The sequence below is a fragment of the Natrix helvetica genome, assembly GCF_964273705.1.
Source record: "Natrix helvetica genome assembly, chromosome: Z".
Lineage (NCBI taxonomy): Eukaryota > Metazoa > Chordata > Lepidosauria > Squamata > Natricidae > Natrix > Natrix helvetica.
In genome coordinates, this window is record NC_138554.1 from 89,001,082 (window position 1) to 89,024,793 (window position 23,712).

The 23,712-nt window shown below is 41.3% G+C and overlaps 1 protein-coding gene across 1 annotated transcript in view; it reads left to right on the forward strand.

Moving 5' to 3' along the window:
- Positions 1 to 23,712, forward strand: part of TRIM71 (tripartite motif containing 71) — a 73,976-nt gene that overhangs the window by 22,828 nt on the left and 27,436 nt on the right. The window contains exon 2 of the mRNA XM_081969820.1: positions 20,494 to 20,661. Within this exon, the coding sequence (XP_081825946.1) occupies positions 20,494 to 20,661 (168 nt within the window). The remainder of the gene's footprint in view (positions 1 to 20,493; positions 20,662 to 23,712) is intronic.

Genomic DNA, 23,712 nt, shown 5'->3' on the forward strand with positions numbered 1-23,712 from the left:
ATAAGATCATGGCAGCCACAGAGTACACTGCTGATGCCACCCTGAGTGCTGCAAAATTTGCCTCACGCGCCCTTGCAATGTTATTTCCAGACGTCTTCTGTGGCTTAGACATTGGAACGTGGACATGCGCTCCAAATGGAAGCTTGTAACTGCCCTCTTTAAAGGGGACAAGCTGTTTGGGGAGGTCCTTGACCCTGTCCTCGTGGAAAACAAGGACAAAAAGAAGGCGATGCCGTCAGTCGCTAAAAAGTCTGATCGTAAGGGTTCCAGTTCCTACAGGAGGCAGCCCTTTTGGAGCAATGAGCCCTCCATTAGCTCCGCCCCTTTCATCGGGCGTATCCCCAGCAGGGCGAGCGGTCCCAGGACCATCAGTCCTTTCGTGACAGAGGTCGCCAGCAGCATTACTCCAAGCGGCCATTCCGGGGGGGCTCCGGCTCACGGCCTTTTAGGAGATATAAGTGACCATCAAAGGTCAGCTCCCATAGGAGGGCATCTCCAGTTGTTTCACGCCAAATGGAAGCAGACCACGTCGGACCAGTGGGTTCCTCAAACGGTCCGCATGGGTCTTACTCTGGAATTCTGGTCCCTCCCCCCCGCCACTTCATCAGGTGTCCAGTTCCCTCGGGCATAGTCAAAAGATCCCTCATGGAACAAGAGATAAGGCACCACAGGGAAATCAGGGCCATAGAACCTGTTCCAGCAGGCCAGGAGGGAACAGGATTTTACTCCATCCTATTTCTGGTTCCCAAAAACTCCGGAGGGTGGAGGGGGATATTAGATCTAAAAAAGTTCAATTACCATGTGACCTATCGCAGGTTCAAAATGCAGTCCCTCCAGTCCATCTTGGGGTGCATCAGACCAGGCGATATACTAACATCCATAGACCTCAAGGAGGCCTACCTCCACGTCCCTATCCACAAAGCCCACTGCAAGTTCCTGAGGTTCACGTACGCAGCCCGCCACTACCAGTATCGGGCCTTGCCGTTCGGCCTGTCATCGGCGCCCAGGACTTTTACCAAGGTCCTCGCAGCCGTGGCGGCCTTCCTCAGGTCACATCCGATCAGACTGCACTGCTATCTGGACAATGTTCTCATTCTGTCATCGTCGCATCAACAAGCAGCCAGAGACCTGGAGCACACCATTCAGGTGCTCCAAGACCACGGGTTCTCCATCAACCTGGAGAAAAGTCATCTTGTTCCAACAACCAGGCTGCAACATCTAGGGGCCATCATAGACACCGTCTCGTGCACAGTATCCCTATCCCCGGAAAGGGTGGCCAGTCTCAGGGAAAGGGTCGCCCAGGTGCAGCAGTCATGCCTGGTCAAGGTGGTCCAGCTCTCACAGCTCCTAGGCAAGATGATTTCGTGCCTGTCCATCGTGCCTTGGGCAAGACTTCACTCCTGCCCGCTTCAGTGGCTCCTGCTTCCATACCTAACGGCCAACAAAAGCAGCTCAACAAGGCTGATTCCAGTCTCAGTAGAGGTACGTTGCTCCCTCAAGTGATGGTTGTCTCCGGCCCTGTCAAAGGGGTCTCCATTCAGGGAGCCAGTCTGTCTCACCATCACGATGGATGCCAACCTGTTCGGCTGGGGGGCCCATTGCCACAATCAGCTTGCGCAGGGCAGATGGTCCCCCTCCGAGGCCGCTCACAGCATCAACTGGCTGGAGCTGAGGGCGGTCAGGTTGGCACTCAGACAGTTCCAGAGCACCATACAAGGACAGTTTTTGTATTGTTTTGAAAATAATAAATTCAGCTTCCTCTTTGCAAGATCGGTAAGGTTTGCAAATGTTGCAAGATGATGAAAGATTAGGAGAGTTAATGGAAGTTGTTTTAGTTTGGCTAACCAAGGACTGTTATTTTTCCTAGATGATTTTTTAAAAAACTTGTTTTAAAGAGCATGTGTAAAGTTGCCAAAGAAATATTAAACATAGGCTTCAGTTTGATTTATATTCATCTTCATTCATATTGAGATTGGTCAATTTGTTTTACAACTTTAATTCTCAGAGTCTGTTGCTCTGTTGAACTACACTTCATTTCAAAGCTAGTGTATATAATATTTGAAAATCAGTTTTTTTCATTCTTGTATTATATTTGAATAGATGGATTTAAATCTGTTTAAGAATTGTTTTTTAGTAGGATATTTTATCCTCATTCCAATGTTGTAATCTAGGTGATTTAAATATAATCATATCATAGAATATGAGTAAATTTTACTTCTTTGCCTTGGTGGCAGCTACAAAAAAATAATGATTTGGTATGAGTTTGACTTTTGGTATGCTCATCCATTTGATTTTGACCCAATCTTAAATTATCAAGGTACTAGACTTTAGGCTTGGCCCTTTTCCAGGTATATCTAATAGTTTATTTCTAAATTAGGTGTGCCCTATTGCTTAAAAGTAATTGCAAAAGAAAAAAATGTTATTTTTTAATATGATATGACTGAGAATTTATCTTCAATAGTTATAATCTATTATAGCATGCCAAATGTATTAGTTATAACTGAAATGGGGTTCCTTACATTATGTGTTCTGTGTTTTTTTATATATATATATGAACAGGAACGTACCTAGTCATGCACTTCTTGGGTCTCAAATTGCCAACATACTGGTTGAAAAGCTATGCTACTGTGTCTGCTAATTCAGAAGTAGGTAATTCTAAAGTGTAGGGAGGCAAGAGATTGGAAAGCCTGCAACTTGCTGGTGTATTACTATGCTAAATGGTTAGTCTGATGGAGCCACAGTATGTCAATGTATTTCTTTTTTTTAATATTTTTTTTATTTGACATTTTCCAAACATTAAAATCAAAATTACACTTTTACAGCTTTCTGTTATCGGTATTTCTTTTTTCTGATTTCGAGTTTTCCATTTTCTATTCTATTATTTTATACATATTCTTCTTTACTTTCTCATTTTTACAATATATACATGTATATACAATGTTTACATCTCTATTGCTTTCTAAATATATGCCATCTCTTTTCATTGTGTTTGCTATGTGTTCCTTATGCATTGATTTTACATCTCTTTTCAAGCCAGTAATACCACCTGTTCCATATTTTGTAGTACTCTGTTTCCTCTCTATCTCTTAGTTCCATTGTTAGTTTTTCCATTTCTGAGCCTTCTAACACCTTTTTTATGATTTCTACCTTTGATGGAATGGTTTTTAGTTTCCAACTTTGGGCAAATGAAATTCTGGCAGCAGTGATTATATGAAGCGTTAAATATTGGATATCCTTACTAATATTTTTATTATTATTCCTAGAAGAAACAGCTCTGGGTTCATGTCAATTTTTGTTCTATTATTTCTTCTAATCATTTTTGAATTTTGGTCCAGAATTCTTTGGCTTTCGGACACTTCCACCCATATGATAGAAGGTCCCCTGTTGGTGGTTACATTTCCAACAGTTTGGTGATCTATTTGGGAACATTTTGGCCAATCTCGCTGGGGGAAATGCCACCTATAAAACATTTTGTAAATGTTTTCCTTATAGGATGCCGACATTGTCAATTTATAATTTTCTCCCATACTTTTTCCCAGTGCTCCAATTCAATATTCTACCCGAAGTTTTTAGCCCAAATTATCATTGTTTCCTTCATGGTTTCCTCCTCCATTTTGAATTTTAAGAGACAATTGTATGTTTTTGTAAGCATTTTTTCTTCTGTTCCTGTTACTATTTTGTCCAATTCTTGTTGTTCGTTTTGAAATCCATACTGTTCTAAGTCCTTTTTGTATCTTGTTTGAATTTGTATGTGATCATGTGATCAAAATTTGGACATTTGGCAAGTGGCATGTATTTAGGATATTTGCAGTATCCTGGGATCATATGATCACCTTTTGCGACCTTCTGTCTAGCAAAATCAATGGGGAAGTCAGATTCATTTGGCAAATCTGTTACCAACTTAACAGTTGCAGCAATTCACCTAACAAGTGTAACAAGAAGAAATAGGAAAAAACTCATTTAGCAACTCTCTTGCCAATGAAAATCTTGGACTTAGTTGTGGTTGTAAATTGAAGACTACCTGTAATTGAAAGCTTTGATATTCACAAGTAGTCCTCAACTTACAATCATTTGTTTAATGATTGTTCAAAGTTAGAAAGGCACTAAAAATGATGTGACCAGTCCTCCCACTTATGACTTTTGCAGTATCCCTCATGGTCATGTGATCAAAACTCGAGTACTTGGCAACTGGCATATATTTATGATGATTATAGCAACCCAGGATCACATGATGCAAGGTTGACTCAGCCTTCTATCCTTCCGAGTTCGTAAATTGAGGACCCAGATTGTTGGGGGCAAAATGCTGACTCTATAAACTGCTTAGAGAGGGCTGTAAAAAACACTGAAGCAGTATAAAGTCTAAGTGCTATTGCTATCCACTATTTGCAATCTTCCCAGCCAGCTTCTGACAAGCAAAGCTGATGGGTGAAGCTGGATTTGCTTAACAACTATGTGATTCACTTATTGCAGCAATTTGCAAAAAAGGTTATGAAATCAGGCCCGACTCACTTAACAACTGCCTTGCTTAGTGAGGAAAATTCTGGTCTCAATTAATTTATATATCAAACTTATTAATTGTCTATCTCCCTCACAGAAGGAGTCTTTGGTTATAAATGCCGTTGTAAATTGAGAAATTTACTGTATCAGGACCCTTTATACTGGTTCCCACCCCCTCACGTATTGGGCTTTATGATGTTTTTGGATAATATTGGAAAATGTCTGAAGGGAATCACATTGGAGAAGGCTGCCATGCTCCATTCAATTATTTTTCAACAGCTGTCTCTGTTACACAACAAATACTTCTAAAACATTTCTGATATATATTAGTGTGTGAGAGAGCAAGAGGTAAAAATGTAACTTTAGTTCTCAAAACCAAGTCTGTTAAATTATGTGAAATCTATATTTACTACATAGTTATTTCAAGTAGACAACTTGCTTGCATTAAACTAAATTTCAATTAATTAATAAGAATACAATAACACCAGCAAAATCACTGGTATTTTCTAAAATGTACAACTGTAACTATTTGAGGTCAGTGTCTGTCACATGCTATTTCACTTTGTTTAAAATTGTCACTTCATTACTCTAGTGCAGTGATGGCGAACCTATGGCATGTGGAGTCATTTGTCAGGGCATGCGAGGCGCTGCCCTGTCAGCTGGCCAGCGTGCATGCGCACGCTGGCCAGCTGAGTTCACCCCTTTTTAAAGCCATTTTTCGCCCTTCCCAGGCTCCAGAGGCTTTATAGGAGCCTGGGGAGGGCAAAAAGAGCCTCCTCTCCCCTGGAGGCCCTCCGTAGGCTTCATGAGCTTCCCTGAAGCCTCCGGATAACAAAAAAATGGCCCTACGGGCAAACCGGAAGTTCAGGAACGTAGTTCCTGTTTGCTCGTACTTCCTGTTTGATTGCTCCGGAGGCTTCAGGGAAGCCTCTTGAAGGTCCCTGAAGCCTTCAGAGCGCTTAAAGCGACCCTCCGAGCAAACCAGAAGTGACTTCCGGTTTGCTTGGAGGGTCATTTTGACTCCTTCGGAGGCTTCAGGGAAGCCTCCTGAAGGTCCCTGAAGCCTCCAGAGGACTAAAAACAACCGTATGAGCAAACCGGAAGTCCAGTTTGCTCGTAGGGTCATTTTTTGTCCTCCGGAGGCTTCAGGGCAGCCCCCTGAAGGTCCCTGAAGCATCTGGAGGGCCTCTGGGGGGTGGGGGAGGCTGTTTCCGCCCTCCCTAGGCTCCTATAAAGCCTCTGGAGCCTGGGGAGGGCAAAAAAAGCATACAAAAATGAGGGCAGCACCTCTCATGCGTGCATGCGCACTAGGGGATCACACATTGCATTATGGGTGCCGCACGCCCGTGCACAATCCCCCTGTGCTCCCCCCTTATGGCACGCGAGCCAAAAAAGGTCAGCCATCGCTGCCATATGCCATAAAGCAGGGCCTTGTGGTCAGCCTCCAGCACCAGTCTAGGCATACTTCCTTTGCAGAACCTGGGTTATACCTGGAAAGCATAGAAGCCTTATCTGCATTTGGGGCTCAGTTGCCTACCCATTTGCAGTGCAGCCAATCTCCTCCTTCTGAGGAGGGAGAGATCAAGGATACTGAGTGATCTGAGATGAGGGCCTTTAAGTGGCGGCTTGGGCAGTCCAGGCATCCACGATGGCTTATTTCTTCAATCGGGCTTCATTACTTTCACTGTGTCAATTGCAAGAGGGGATTCTGGTGACCGATTCCAGGGCGCATCAGTGTATCAACAAGGTGGTGGCAGCGATCCAGTTTTTGGCAGACACCACCCTCAACGTTGCCAGATTCATATCCAAGTCTATGGCTTCCTCGGTTGTGATGTGACATTTACTTTGGCTACGCCAGTGGCAGGCGGATATTCGACACAAGTGGCGTTTGGCTTCCACCCCTTTCAAAGGGGGTAGCCTTGTTTGGAGAATCACTTGATCCCATTCTAGTGGAGACCAGGGACAAGAGGAAGGTCTTGCCAACGGCCACCAAAAGGGGTTTCTTTTGTCCCATACCTTACTCCAGACATCCTGCCTTTCAGGGATCAGACTTTGGACCCGCTAATTTCAGGCCACGGGGGAGGGGTTTTTTACATCCCTAGACAATGGCAACAGGTGGACTTCCTATCTAGAGGTAGACAGTGTAAGCGGCCCTTTCATAGCTGAGGAGGTTGGTTCTTCCATTGCCCCTAATTACTTAGAATCCATTTCTCCCATCAGAGGTTGTTTGGCCTCTGCAGACCAATGGCATGAAATCACTTCTGACGCCTGGGTCAGAGACACGGTGAGGTCTGGACTTTCCCTGGAATTTATCTCCACACCCCCAAGGTTATTCATTTGTTACCTGGTATTGAACAGGCCTCATAAACTCTGCAATTCAGCCCCTGCTGAAAATTCGAGCCATACAGCAAGTACCGGAGGACCAAATTGGGTAGGAGTTCTACTTAATTTTATTTGTGATCCCAAAGCCTCGGGGGGGGGGGGTGAGGTAGGGGTGGAGAGTGATTCTTGACCTAAAATGCCTAAACTGCCATCTGCTCTACATGCATTTTATTTTTTTTAATAAATAATTTTTATTAAATGTTTTGATCTTTAAAAACAATAGGGAAGACACAGAAAAGAAAAAAACACAATAAGACAAAACAAAACACAGAACATACATAACAATATACAATAATTTTACAGCTTTCTCTATCGGCTTTCCTTCTTAGCTTTTATAATTCTCCCTTCTGCATTGCCTTCCTCTCACTATAACCTTGTCCTATGATTTAACAAACATAGTAGTAGTATTAACATTTATAATAGTATTCATTATTTATATCGATATATTTGTATTCTCTATTTTCTGTCTTGGCTTCTGTTTTCTAGACACTTGTACATTTTATTCCATACTTTATAGAAGCCCGATTCTTCTCTTTCTTTTAGTTCTATTGTCATTCTATCCATTTCTGCGCATTCAAGTATTTTCCTGATTGTAGTTTCATCTGAGGGTGTATTGATTTTTTTCCAGTTTTGTGCGAAGGCAATCCTGGCTGCAGTGAGTATGTGTATGATTATGTATTGAGATTGTTTGTCCATTTTTTGATCTAGCAGTCCAAATAAGAATGTTTCTGGTTTGAGTTCTATTTTTCACTCAGTAATTTCTTCTAACCACTTCCGAATTTTGCACTAGTAGTTCCTTGTGATGGGCACGTCCACCACATGTGATAGAATGTTCCAGGCGTGTGGTTGCATCTCCAACAATTAGGGGATAAATTTGGGTACATTTTAGCCAATCTCGCTGGGGGAAATGCCATCTATAAAACATTTTATAGAGATTTTCTTTGTAAGCTACTGCCGTCATAAATTTATAATTTCTTTCCCACAGTTTATCCCATTTTTCTAACTCTATATTATGGCCAAAATGTCTTCCCCAGCTAATCATTGTCTCCTTTACCGTCTCTTCCTCCATTTTATATTTTAAAAGAAGGTTATATAATCTAGTGATCATTTTTCCTCCCATTCCTAGTAATATTTTATCTAATTCCACTCATATATTCCGTATTGTTCCCGATCTTTTTTAAATCTTGTTTTAATTTGTAGGTAGGGCCACCATTCCATATTTATTCCCTGTGCTTTCAGATCTTGTACTGATTTTAGTTCTCCTTTTTCATCTAAGAGGTCTGCATATCTTACCATTTCACTAAGGTCTATAGTATATGGATATGTCATTGCCTCCATGGTTGATAACCAGCTTGGGATTTTCAGGTAGTGGGTTTTTTTATTTTTCCCCAGACCCTAAACAGAGCATCCCTTACTATATGTCTCTGAAAGTAGAAATGGGATTTAGTCTTTCCCTCCCAGAGGAAGCCGTGCCAGCCTAGTTGGAGATCGTGTCCTTCTAGCATAAGTATTCTTTTATTTTTTAATTGGATCCTGTCTTTTAACCATGTTAGGGCTGCCACCTGGTAATTTAACTCCCAATCTGGGAGTCCAAAGCCGCCTCTGTTTCTATTATCTTGTAGAAGTTTGTATTTAATACGCAGTTTTTCCCCTGACCAAATAAATTTGGATACCACTTTATTTAGTTGTTCGAAAAATATTTTCTCTAATTTAATTGGTAATAATAATAATAATAATAATTAATAATAATTTTATTTGATTAGCCGCAACCCTCTCCCGAAGGACTCGGGGCGGCGTACAATCAAAACAGATAAAATACAGATAAAGACAAACATATATACATAAAGAACAAAGACATATACATGTGCATGGAGGAGGTAGACTCATAAGTGAAAGACAATTAAAAAACACAATTTAAAATCCCATTAAATAAAATTACTGAATTAAAAAACCCATCAGGAGCGTTATGAAGTTATGATTGAGCCAGGCCGGCTATTTGGAATAGGTGGGTCTTGAGTTTTATACGGAAGGAGCGGAGGTCAGTAGTGGTCCTAATATCCAGGGGGAGGTCATTCCACAGGGCTGGGCCCGCCACAGAGAAGGCTCTGCTCCTAGGCGCCGCCCCATGGCACTGTCTGGTGGACGGCACCTGGAGAAGTCCCTCTCTGTGCGAGCGGATGGGTCGTAGGGATGTATGGGGCAGAATACGATCCCGCAGGTAACTAGGTCCTGAGCCATGGAGCGCTTTAAAGATCGTAATCAAGACCTTGAAACGCACCCGATAGACCACAGGAAGCCAGTGCAGCTCGCGCAGGAGAGGTGTCACATGGGAGTACTTAGTACTCCCCATAATCACCCGCGCGGCCGCATTCTGGACCAACTGCAGTCTCCGAGTGCATTTCAAGGGAAGCCCCATGTAGAGAGCGTTACAGTAGTCCAGGCGAGACGTCACCAGCGCATGGGTGACTGTGCGTAGGGCGTCCCGGTCCAATAGGGGGCGCAATTGGCGCACCAGGCGAACCTGGTGGAACGCCCCCCTGGCCACGGCTGTCACATGGTCATCCATGGACAGCCTGGCATCCAGGAGGACACCCAAATTGCGCGCCCGCTCCACGGGGGCGAGTTGAATGCCCCCAATGGCCAGAGATGGAATTAACTGGTTGAACCGGGGGGCCGGAACCCACAGCCACTCCGTCTTGGAAGGGTTGAGCTTGAGTCGGTTGTCATCCATCCAGACCCGTACGGCTTCCACACACCGGGACATCACTTCGACGGCCTCGTTGGGGTGGTTCGGGGTGGAAATGTACAGCTGAGTATCATCAGCGTACAGATGATATCCCACCCCGAAACCACGGATGATCTCACCCAGCGGCTTCATGTATGTGTTGAACAGGAGTGGCGAGAGGACCGACCCCTGTGGCACCCCACAAGTAAGGGGGCTTAGGGTCGACCTCTGCTCCCCTGCCAACACACGTTGCGTCCGGCCAGAGAGGTAGGAGCCGAACCACCGCAAAACGGTGCCCCGGACCCCCAACCCCTCCAGTCGGTGCAACAGGATACCATGGTCGATGGTATCAAAAGCCGCCGAGAGGTCTAATAGGACCAGGATAGAGGAACAACCCCTATCTCTGGCCCTCCAGAGATCATCCACCAACGCGACCAAGGCCGTCTCTGTACTGTGCCCAGGGCAAAAGCCGGACTGGCACGGGTCTAGATAATCATTCTCCTCCAGATGTCGTGGGAACTGAGAAGCCACCACACTCTCTACAACCTTCGCCAAAAAGGGAAGGTTGGAGACAGGACGATAATTGGCCAGCTCCGTAGGGTCCAGGGAAGGCCTCTTGAGCAAGGGTCTCACCACCGCCTCTTTCAAGGCGGCCGGAAGAGACCCCTCACCCAACGAAGCGTTCACTAGGCCCAGGAGCCAGTCGCGTGTAACCTCCCAGGATGCCAGTACAAGCCAGGAGGGACACGGGTCCAGTAAACATGTGGTAGGTCGCAGTCGTCCACGCAATCTGTCCAAATCCTCGATGACAACCAAGTCAAACTCCTCCCAAAAAGGTTTCTCAAGACTCGCCATTGGCGTATTGTTTGAAAAAGTAATTTGGGTAGTATATTCATTTTGATTGTTGAGATTCTGCCAATTAGTGATATCTGTAGTTTAGTCCAATTGTCCAAATCTTTTTGTATCTGTCGTAGCAGTTTGTTGCAATTATCTTCTTTTATTGTAATACATTTTGCCGATAGCCATATTCCCAAATATTTAATTTTCTTGGCCCTCGAAATTCCCAGTTTCTCCTCCAGTTCTTCATTTTGTCTTTTGGTTAAATTCTTAATTAATGTTTTAGTTTTCTCTTTATTTATTTTAAGCCCTGCCACCATAAAATTGGTTTATATCCTGGAATAGTTTTAATCCAGTTTCTAGGGAGTCCTCTATGATAACTGCAAGATCACCTGCAAAGGCCTGCACTTTATATTCCTGTGTTCTAATTTTCAGTCTCTTTATGTCCTTATTTTGCCTAATTTGTGATATCAATGTCTCTAATGAGAGGATAAATAACAGGGGGAATAGCGGGCATCCCTGTCTTACCCCTTTGGTTATGCTGAAGTCTTGTGTTGTTTCCCCATTTAGTATTATTTTTACTCTCTGACTCGAATATATTGCTGTAATCATCCCGATGAATTTTTCTCTGAAGTTCATTACTGCTAATTGATTTATAAGAAAATCCCAATTCAGGTTATCAAATGCTATTTGAGCATCAATAAATATAAATGCTGCTTGTTTTCCTGGATGTATCTCGTAGTATTCTAATATGTCCATTATTGTTCGTATATTGTTTTTTATGTGTCTGTTGGGTAAAAATCCGTTTTGGTCTGGGTGTATGATTCCGTTTAATATATTTTAAATTCTTTCCGCCATTATTGTCATAAATATTTTATAATCAGCATTTAGCAGCGAGATTGGCCTATAATTTTGGATCTTTTATTTTTCAGCCTTGTCTTTGGGAATTAGTGTTATTAGTGCCTCCATCCAGGATTTTAGTGTCTTAGCTCGTTCTAATACTTCATTATACATTTCTAAGAATATGTTCTCTAATGATTTTTGCAATTCTTTATAAAATTTTGCTGGAATTCCATCTGGGCCCGGAGTTTTATTATTTTTTTTGTTTTTGGATTGCTTTTTTTAATTCTAGCCTCGTTATTTTCGCATTTAATGTTTCTTTTATTGTTTCCAGTAGGGTTGGAAGATTCCTCCTCTGGAGATATCTTTTAATATCCTCCTCTTCTATTTCCTCTCAGCAGTACAATGCTTGAAAGTATCTTATTGCTATAGTTTTTTTTCTTCCTGTTGGTGGTGTATCACCCCTTTTTCATCTAGTTAATTTCTTTTCTTTCTCTCTTTTTAGCTTATAGGCTAGCCATCTCCCCGGTTTATTGGCATTTTTGAAATAATTTTGCCTACTTGATCTAATTTTCTGAGCCACTTCTTCTTCTGTACTTAAGTTTAATCTATGTTTAATTATTTCTTTTTCTTCTTTGGCTTCTTTATTTTGAGGTTCTTTCTGGAGTTTATATTCTAATTTGCCCAGTTTCTCTGCTCTACAGGCGTTTTAAGATGCACTCGTTGCACACTATTCTGGGGGGGCGTATGGGAGGGTGACTTCCTCACATCCATAGACTTAACAGAGGCTTATATGCACATTCCCATCTTGCCCCTTCATCAGCAATACCTCCGATTTTATTTTGCAGGCTGCCACTTTCAGTACAGGGCCTACCATTCAGCCTTTCCTCAGCGCCCAGGGCATTCACTAAAGTCCTAGCAGCATTGGCAGCCCATTTGCGGACTATTCTCATGTGGGTCCAATGCAACCTAGATGATATATTGATACAGTCATCATCTGTCACCCAAGCCAGGGAAGATTTGAGTCTCATGGTCCAGACATTGCAGTCCCATGGGTTTTCTATTAACACAGAAAAGATCCACCTTGAACCAACTGCTCCACTTGGGGGTGCTTATTGATATGGGTGGTGTGCAGGGTGTACCTGTCCCCGGAGTGACAGACTAGCCCTAGAGGGTTAACAGGGCAGGTCAAGAGGGAATGCACGGTATCCTTGGCCAAGCTCTCCCATCTCCTGGGCAAAATTGGTATCCGGTATATCTCTGGGCACGCCTGCACAACAGAGACCTCCAATGGTTTCTTTTACCATTTCAGAGAAAGCACAGGAGCAGTTCCCTAGCCAGGGTCACTGTCGCCTTGGAGGTCATATGATCACTCTACTGCTGGAGGTCCCCAGCCATTGCCAGGGAGTGCTGCTTCAAAGAGCCAGAGCGGCTGACAGTGACAGTGGACGCCAGCCTCTTCAGATGGTGGGGCCCACCTCCAGTCACAGTTGGCCCAGGGACAGTGGGACCAGAGCGACTGAACTCACAATATCAATTGACTGGAATTCAGAGTGGTCCATCTGGCTCTCCGTCACTTCCAACAGACTGTCTTGGGCAAGCATGTGCTCATTCTGACTGACAGTGTGGCTGCCAAAGCCCACATAAACCATCGGGGGGGGACCAGCTCCAGGTCACTCATGCAGAAGGCCAAATGATTGGGCTCTGGGCAGAGAGGTACCTATTAGCCATCACAGCAGAACACATCTCAGGGGTGGCAAATGTGCAGGCAGATTGGCTCAGCTGAGCTCTAGTGCACCATGCCAAGTGGCACCTGCATCCTCCACTATTCTGGGAACTTTCAGACCATTTCAGCCTCCCAGTTGTGAACCTCTTCACCAACCCAGCCAACACACACCTTCCAAAGTTTTATGCCAGGTTCCCAGCACCAGGGCGGAGAGGGTCGATGCTCTCAGGTACCCCTGGCTTCCCAGACTGCTTTATGCCTTCCTTCCCCTTCCCCTTATCCCATGGGTCATTCAGAAGGTTATAGCAGAAAGGGTAGAGGTCCTACCTCTTGCCCCCCACTGGTCCAGGTGGCCATAATTCACCAATTTATGGACCCTGTCGGTAGACCGGCCCTGGAGGATCCCTTGGGACAGGAGTTTGCTCAGCCAGGGGTTGCTGGTACATTCAGAACCACAGTGGCTCCAGTTGACCGCCTGGCACTTGAGCAGAGCATCCTGAGGGAAGACAATTTTTCCTCCAGGGTCATTAAGACCATCCAGGCCTCTAGGAGACCATCCATGGACTGGATATAGAACTCCACCTGGCGGACCTTTTGTACCTGGTGTGTTAGCAAGGGCCTGCCTCCCACAGGAATGACAGTACCCCAGATCCTGGATTTCCTCCAAAATGGACTATTTATCCAAATTCCATCAGGAGGCAGGTAGCAGTGTTAGCTTCGGTGCTGACCTGTGGGGAGCTGCAGTCCTTAACACAACACCCCATGGTGCACCAATTCTTGAAGGGGACATCTAACCTGAGGCCACCAGTGGTGCACAGGTCCCGACCTGGGACCTGTCCAAGGGCTTGAACTATTTCACCAGGTCTCCCTTCAAGCCCTTACAGACAGCCTCCTTACATTTTCTTATCCTAAAGGTGGCATTCCTCGTGGCAATCACCTCAGCCAGGAGGATCTCAGAGCTGCAGGCCTTCTCCATAAAGGAGGATCTCTGTATTTTCTACCATGACAGGTTAGTGCTATGTCTTGATCCCACCTTCATCTCCAAGGTTTGTACTTGGTTCCACAATACCCAGGAACAGATCTTACTGAACTTCTGCCCGGCCCCTTCTCACCCCTTGGAGAAGAAGTGGCACACCTTGCACATGAGGAGGGCTCTCAGGATATATATAAAGAGGACTTCTGCCTTTAGGCAATCAGAATCCCTTTTCCTGTCCTTCCAGCTGGCTTCCCTTGGCAGGAAGGTCATTCATCAACTATCAGTAGATGGCTGAGGGCATACATTGCTAAAGCATATAAACTGCAGTCCATCTCATTACCAGGAAGAATCACCGCTCACTCAACCAGAAGTGCAGCTACTACCGCAGCATGGGCGATGCAGGCGTCATTGGAAGAAGTCTGCTGAGTAGCCACATGGTCCTCTCCTCCATTCATAAAGAACTATAAACTGGACAGCTTTGCCTCAGCCAAGGCAGCATTTGGCTGAAGGGTACTGCAGGCTGTTCACACGGGAGGGGGTCTCTCAGCCCACTTGTAAGGACAAGCCAGCTTTTCTCATGCCTGGATGCTATATCTACCCCCATGGAAAAAAGGCATTTGTCTTACTTGATATCCTCTTCTCATAAGGTGGAGATAGTATCCAGCCCCACCTTGTAGGATGCTGGTCCTCATTCCAAATGAGCAAGACTTTACCATAAGACACATCGGGTCTGTCACTTCAACGTTGTGGAAAGCTGGGTAATCCTAGCAACAAGGGCATGTCTTAACAGCTTTGACAGACTCAGTCCAATCAGCGAGCAGATGAAGTCAACCCATGCCTGGATGCTATCTCCACCTTATGAGAAGAGGAACATCAGGTAAGACCAATGCGCTTTCTCTTGTATTTATTAAAAAACAAAATAAATATATACATAGCTAATATATAATTACATCTTATTTTTTAGACTTACTTTATAATGTTTTGTATTCTCACAGTAACTATAGTAATGGGTTTGTGCTGCGGGAGATTGAGTGTTGCCTAAAGTCACCCAGGGAAATATATAGCTGTAGTTCTCTCTGGTTCTCGGTTCAAGTCCTTAACCCCTTGCTGCTGTCCGTGTCAAGTTTTGGATCTGTAAAGCTATGATTTCCAGGATATGTTTCAGGGAATTTGTGAAAAAGTGCATTTTCCCCTTGGAAGAGGTATTTCCTCAGAGTCAGATCTTTATTCTCTTTCAAGCCTCCAAGGAAACTTCAAAGCTAATTGTATTTTATTAATGGAAATTATTTAGTAAGATGGGAAATATTCACCTTTGTTTTAGTCTTGCAGAAAAATAAATTTGTTTTTAAGTATGGTTTTGAACATCACATTAAAACATATTCTAATGTTTATTTGGAGATTGCTTCATTATTTACTCACGATTATTTTTAGCTATTTTAGCAAGATGTATTTCCTTTGAATTGTATAGATTTTAAGCCTAAGCCCCTAGCAAACCCAAGCCCTTTGAATGTGTTCAAGTGAAAGGAAAAGAATCAATTCAGTTCAGTAAATCAATTCCAAGCTTATTTTGATCAAAGACAATGTAAAACAAAACTATGAACTCTTTATAAGTAAAAGAGGAAGAGGAAGGTCAGGTATGAAATGTGAGTTAAAAAGTTAGAATATTATGTTACTATTGCCACTATAGCTATTAATAAAAACTGGATCTCTCAAGCTAGAATTGGAATGTTATTTGTCTTAGTTACTTAATTTCATGACATAAAGAAATTAAGACAAAAGTAGGCAAAAAATAAATCTATATTCAGAGTTGTAGAGATGTTAGTTGATTCTTTATTGCTGCCAGCATGATAAAATTTGGCAACATCCAAGGGAGGCAAAGTCCATTTCAAGCAAAATAAGATTTGTATATAGAAATATCAGAAAGATTTGGATATTTCACTAGAAAAGGGAAAGCAAAACATATTCTAATATCCCTATTTTTAAAAAATACAGGAAATAGATTCTGTGGTGCCATGAGTCCACACAATATTATACATTTTTATCATTTATTCTCGTGTCTTTCATTCCATTTGAAATATTTGGAAGTGTTGGTAACTCTTCATACTCTGTTGTTCTGTCATCTTAATCATAGCACAACAATCAATCCCTTTCTTTTCTTATGTCCATATGTGAATAAGGCAAAGTAGTACAATTAAGCTATAAGTCTCCATTGGCTTCCCAATGAATCTCAGCTTTTTTGTGTGGGATGTTGTTTTTGTTTTTTGCATTGCAGCTTTCAGTGGAAACTGCATCCACATTCCATTGCTTTTGTTAATTGTGCCTGGTACTTAAAACATTTGTAAAGAGGAGGCAGGTAGGTGGGGCATATTGGGGACAATGTGGGGGAGGGTAACTGGTTTAGGAATTGTCCATTCAGGTCAGAGTTTAACTCTAGTGGCCATTCATCAGATGTTGGTTGATTGCTATGCAATCCTTGGAGACATTTTACTTACCCATCCCCCTCTAAGCTCTTTGAAAGCAGATGGGCCAAAAAGGGAGTATGACACTTGAACATTCGTGTTTTTTGTTTTATTATGCACTGTAAAGCCCTATCCTAGAGCAATCAACTTTATAGCCTTGTTCTGGTACTCCTTTGCCTGCTACAGCTGTAAAAGATGAATAGCCCCATGTGATATGCCCTACCGCTTTGGAAAATGTAGCAGGTTCCTGTAGGCAGAGTTTGTTTGTTTGTTTGTTTGAATGCATATGACTAATTCAAAGAACATTTCCTCCTAGCTGAGGAAATGGGCATTAATGAAAGTCTTGAATTCAAATAGCTTTAGCATTTGCAAATAATTCTTAGCACAAAAACACACTATTTCTTTGTCATTAAGTCCTGTTACTGCTTCTGATAATGATAAGGCTACGTTTGGTTTTGAAATCTGCATCAGGAAATCTGAAATGCTATTCTATTTTATATATTTTCTATGATAATGAAACGAACTATTTCTTTAACTATTTTAGTGTAATTCCAGATTATTTCCAATATTTGCATTTTAGGATTTGAGCCTTTGGTCTCCATTTCTGTGTCTAGTTTTGCTTTTTGTTGTTGTTGTTGTTGTTTTTAACATTAGTAACTAAGTAGACATTGGCTAGATGGACCAATATCATCTGGGGGTCAGGTTTAGGAATGTTCCATGAATGACCTGCAAAGTGGAGTTTTTAATTAAAACCAGCCTTTAAACAAATAAGTGGGCTTCATGCATGTAGCAGTTCTTGTTTTTGTGCTGACCCCATATTATAATGTAACTATTATGGTATGTCTTTCCCCCAACCTATCCCTAGAAATGTCATTTTGCATTCCAAACAGTTTGAATTCTAGTAGCAGTATGGCAACATCTAGTACAAATGGATTTCTCATTGTCTTTTGGGGGGATTTTGTTTGACATGACAATCTTGTCTACAGCCATAGGATTCCTGCTACAGGCAGTCCTTGACTTACAACAATTCATATAGTGACTATAGTTACAACACTGAAAAAAACTGTCTTATGACTGTTTTTCACATGCTCATATGATCAAAATTCAGATGCTTGGCAACTGCTTCATATTTGTGACAGTTGCAGGGCCCCTCGGAAAGCCACTTTACAACTTCGTTGCTAACATAATAACTGCTGTGATTCATTTAACTATGGCAAGAAAAGTTTTTAAATGGGGCAAAACTCACTTAACAACTGTCTCGCTTAGCACTAGAAATGCTACCAAATGTCATACCTAATTATTATCTTATTTCCTGTGAATAACAACAACCACAACAGTTTGGCCAGGACATAGAAAAGTAGCATATTGCTTATGAGAGTGTAAATTCACTTTCTAATCAGAATCTTCCATTATTTTCTTAAAAGTTCCTTGCAAATGTTTGGATAACCTTGGAATACTCTATGATGCAGAATGTTGTTAGGCAGAACAAAATACCAGTTAGGTAGAATTCCTTTTTGTGGATGAAAAGCTGCTGTCAGTCTATGTGGAACTGCACATTCTTAGTCAGAGGACATGGCGAGGAACAGTTGGGAGAAGTGTTGGCAAGCACTTAGTATTGTACTAATAACTAGTATTATGCCACAGCAGATAGACGGGATACATTTTTTATAGGACAATAGCCAGTTAGATATTTCATGCTTTTTAACATAAGAAGTAGTTAAGTATTATTAAGTATTATTACACAACCATTACCACCACCCAAATATGGAAGTATATTGAACAAAGGCAAGAAAGGGCATAAGTTTGTTATGTCACTGTAGGCAGATACAACTGTAAAACTGGTACCTTGCAGACATTTTGGACTATAATTCCTATCATCTCATGTCATTGGTTCTGCCCACTGGTAGGTCCATATTGACAAAGGACAGTACTGGTAGTCCTCTAGATAATACAGGTTAGTTCAAAGTTATTCAGACACCTCATAACTACATATATGATCCTCTTTCAAAATTACAATTGAATTGCTCCTATGGTCATTCAACCACATAACCCGACTATGAAGATGCTGCAGCATCCCCACCCCTCTTCTCCTCCCACCATGACACAACCTCAATGCTTGGGCCTGGTACCCATGCCCCCTGGAAACAGTCACCATTTGCTTTGGCCATTTCTTACAGGAAATGGAGGCTGCTTTCAGAGCTTTCTGCCCAAATCAACTGCAAACCTCTGACTCGTGTAGGCTTTGGAAAACTAGTCTCCACGTGCTAAGGCAGCAGCTTCAGGATGAGTTTCCCAAAAGTTTTCCATTACTTTAACTCCCCTCCCTCCCCAAAAAACCATATTTCTTCAATAAAGAAAACAAAGTTGGAAGGGAAAGACTTTCTTTCTCCCTCAAACTTTCCTCCAAAATTAGGTGCTAAAACTAAACTGCCCACCTCTGCCATTACAGTTGCAATTCAAGGACTAACAGAAGAGAACACCACTACAGATGGAGATATTATTATTTTCTTTAGTAATGGAGAGATGCTACTAAAAATATACCAATCAGTTTGAAGATGACAAAGGCAATCTAAAGACGATCTTTTACTTCACCTTATCTTAACATCAGCATCTGTTAGCACAGCTAGTGAGAGGAAAGAGTGGCTCTTCGTTTCATTAATCATTCTTCTGGCAACATAGTGTTTGGGTCGAAATTTTTGCAATTTCACTTGTTAAACCAGTTGTATTCTCAAAACACTAAAAACATTTTTTGCATATCAATTCTATATTTTAAAGATGATTTATTTGTCACTAGGTAGTTCCCACTGCTACCAAGCCATTTTTAAAGCTATAGTCAGCTCAACTAGAAAAGGCTTTCTTTAACGATCTATTAATTTTTTTTCATTACTTTTTCCTTTCTTTTTTAGCTAGTGTGCATTGTATCCCTGTGGAAAGTAGCATCTGGATCTGTATGACAGCACTGCTCTCTGGACTTTGACTTAGCTTTGCTTCTGGCATTAACTGTTTCAGAGGGTTAATAGTAGTTTGAAGCAGAGTTCTTGCTCATATTGACACCATTTTCTTCCTGGTGTTTCTAACTACCACCACGACTGTGATATTATACTGGTGACCTGCATGAACTTCTTTCTGTGCTTTTGGATTATTTTTTTTCTGTATAGGATTTTTTTTTTAAGAGCACACTTACATTTGGAAATAAAATGCAATCAGATAGCAAATAAAAATGATGCTGCTATGCTCTGCCAAAGAACAAATGTTGAATATTATGGGATCCCAGGTAATAGTAATTCTCATAGTTATTTCTGACTCTACAGATTCATGGTCTTCATTAAAAATATATATAGTTTTATTAATGCTGAAACTCGTGATTTTTGTTGATTGATTGTTAGACATTGATTTGAGTTGTTAAATTGGAATATTTTAATATCATGGTTAGTTTTACAGAATAATGAATGAGGATATGCCAAGAAAATAAGAACAATGAATGCCACACTATTTCACATAATTATAGAACACAATTATAACATTACTTTTCTTGTAATTTGAACTACTTGTGTTCTACAGAGATAAACATATCAAACTGTTCTGGAGCAATAAAAGATGGTGTAAACACTGAGGTTTTTTTTTTTAAAAAAAAAACCTAAATGAGAAGCACTCCCAGCTCTCTGTTGCTTCCCTCTGCTGGATGAAATGTGAAAAGAGCTTTGTAGTTCACTGATGAATAAATCAGTTAATCCCTTGACACAATATTTTGGGAAAGTTCACTGGGGTCTGTTTGAGGGTGGTTAACTAACATTTTATCTAAATAAACAGTAAATTAAGAGCTTAACTGGAAGGAATTATATAAATCTAATGGCACTTCAAAGTAAATGGTTTATAAAGAAAGATATAACAAAAAATGCTATTCTCATACCTTGAATTAAAACAAAAAGGAACTTTCTTGTCCCCTCTGGAGTGTACTTTACAAATTGCCCATTTAAGAAATGGCTTTTTTTAAAAAAAATCTTACATCTTCTGTTGATGTGCATATTATTCAATACTCTCTCTGTCTCAGGTGCTGCATTTCTACTGTGATGCTTGTTCTGTTCCCATTTGTCGGGAATGCACCATGGGACGCCATGTCGGCCATAGCTTTATCTACCTCCAAGAAGCTTTGCAGGACTCCAGAACTCTTACTATTCAGCTGCTAGCAGATGCACAACAGGGCCGCCAAGCTATTCAGGTAAATATGCAGCTTAAGCTAGGGACTGATATTCTTTGAAGTCTCGCAGCCTGTTGGGAGACAACCATAATTGATAAACCATTGTTTTTCAATCTTGGCAATGGGTGGACTTCAACTCTAGCTGGAGAATTCCAGAAGTCTAAGTCAATACAGCTTAAGTTGATGTATTAGGCTAAACACTGAGTATTCTTAGTGTAGAACACTTCTGTATATACTCTGCTATGCCATTCTCTCTTGAATGATGTAGAAATGTGTCACGTTATTGTGTGATACCTGGATTCATGAATATAGGTTTTAAATATATTTGAGAGGTGTATGAAGTATTTGTAAATACATTGTTTTTTAAATCTACCATTCTATTTTGTCCTTTTTTCCTTAACATCAGAAAGAAAACAGAAAAAATTAAAACAACAAAAATCGATATAGGGGTGTGTGTGTGTGTGTGTGATAGAGAGAGGAGGGGTGCAGACAAATTTAGGATGAGGATAACCCTGGGATTATGATCGCACCATCTCTGTGGAAAGATTCCTTTTAATTTGTTAAATTTTGGCAGTTAACTATCTAAACCTTTTAGCTTAGGCTGTTTCAATATCTTTTCCCAATGTATCATTATTTAAAGCTGTCTTTCTATAAAACTAGGGAGATTTTTCAAATTGCAGTTTTGGTTCTTGTTATGTTATCAGACTGTTTGATTTTTATTTTAAGGTTTCCTAGGCTCTCTGGAAAATCCGCTCTCCTTGCTGGGTCAGTTAAATAAAATAGAATAGAATTCTTTATTGACCAAGTGTGAATGGACAAACAAGGAATTTGTCTTTGGTGCATATGCTCTCAATGTACCTAAAGAAAAATAATTAAATTGATATTTCTGGCTAAAGGGAAAAAAATAATATCTGTATTTTCTTGAAAGTGGTTTTTTAAAAGCTTTGATCTAATAGTCTCAGTGACTCAATAAGTGGTGCATGATAACCATTTCCAAAAATACATTTTTTAAAAAAAATATTCACAAAATGTCTTTGTCCAAAGTGCCATTAAACCAGTTAAGCAAGTCTAGCTCATCTCAAAATCAAAATTTGTAGGAAATTCTTTTGCTAAGCTTATGGACATTTTTCCTGGTCTGGAATGTCACAGAGGCATTACTTCTTGTATTGTTGGCATTGTGTCCAGTTTTGAATCTTTCAAATAAAGCACATCCAGAAAAAGCATACCCTACATCTTTCTGAAAAATCCCCAGATGGCAGATTGATTTTTGAAAGAGGTTACAAATTTAGATCATGCATCCAAGCCTTTTTTTAAAAATACCTTTCTGAAAATTTTAAGACAAAAAAAAAACTTTAAGAAGAAAGGTATCAGAAAGATCAAAAAGGAAGGGCTGTACAGATAAACCATTGTTTAAAAAACCTCAGACTGCTAGTAAATTTTTCTTAGTCTAAATTTTTGTTGTTATTAAAATAATACATACATGGCTTTGTACAAAGCAAATAGTTAGGAGCAGCATTTAGCCTTATCTTTATTTACAGGAACCCCTCCATGCTCACTGCCTGAGTAGTTGTGCGATATGGTATTCCAGTATTGGTGCTTCTTTTATACATGAGTCTGCCTACCTGGAAAAAAATGTGACAGGAGGTATATCCACGAGAGAAGATGGATTTTAAAAAAGGAGGCAGCAGGGGGCAACATCACTAGTTTGTCTTTATAAACAGGTCAATGATACATAAGTCTTCTAGGATTCCTCTTTTTTCCTCCTTTTCTGATTGGAACAATATTTGAGAGCAGACAAATTTCTGGCTTCCTACTGCCAGAAAACCAAGCATTTGGACAAAACCCAACTCCAGATAATCACCCCTTTACCATTCGTTCAGCAACTCTGAGCAAATAATAGTGATGTCTGATCCACGAATTGGATTGTAGTGACTCTTTTCCCCCACCCTACCATCAATATTTTGATACCGATTAAGATTGCTAGGTGAGAACCATCTATGCCTTATTACAGTGATGGCAAACCTTTTTCTTACGGCGTGCCAAAATTGTGCTCGCGCTTGCCCACCCAATCTCCCTGTCCACCTGCGCATGCATGCGCAATCCCCTGCTCATGCAGGCAACCACTCCCCAGGCTCCAGAGGCTTTCGTAAAGCCTGGGGAGGGCAAAAACAGCATCCCCCGCTCCCCCGGACGCTCTCCGGAACCTGGAAATAGAACATTTCCAAACTTCTGGTTGGCCCATTGGAACTGTTTTTCACCCTCACATGCCTCCTGATGCTTTCCTGAAGTTTGGGGAGGGAAAAAGGCACCCCTTGTACCTCTAGAAGGGCAAAAAATCTGAAGCTAGCCGGCATGTACGTGCACGCCGGAGCTGACGGCTGGCGTGCCATAGGTTCGCCATCACAGCCTTATTAGGTAACTTATAGAGAAAAAAATAGATGGTTTTTCTTCTTTTAATTGCAGCAGTAAATCAGAAATCTGTTTATGCCTGATAGGAGCAATAGAAAGAAAGTCAGGAATTCACGTAGAAGATTTTGACTTTTTACTATAAAAGCCTACGTGGTTGCTGAATGTTAGTAAAAGATTAACATGGTTGCCTGGATGTCAGTTGCCCTATGTTTTGGAACTTGTGCAATAATTTTAGCTTGGGCCCACAATAAAATGTATGTTGCTCCTGTGCATTGATGGACAAGAGATATTACATGAACATTACAAAATTCGTGTTTTGTAATGAGACAATGAAATAGTATGATCTGAAATCTGGAGCTATTCTTCAGGACTTGTTGCTTCCATTGTTAAGGATCTCTGCTTCCCACCTCTACATCTTATCCGTGTCTTACAGCTACCATAATGCAACAGGTATGTTGCTATCCCAGTAAATAATTCTTTTAGAAAACTCCTCCACAATAGAAACCCAAGGGTATAAACCTATATGCTTTTAACCTTACTTTCCCTCGTGTCAGCGTTTCCCAAACCTTGAAAATTATCCAAAACTGGGTAAAAGTGTATTTTCTTTGAACCCATTACTCAATCACAACAGAAACATTTAAAATGCAGCTTTACCTGAATTGC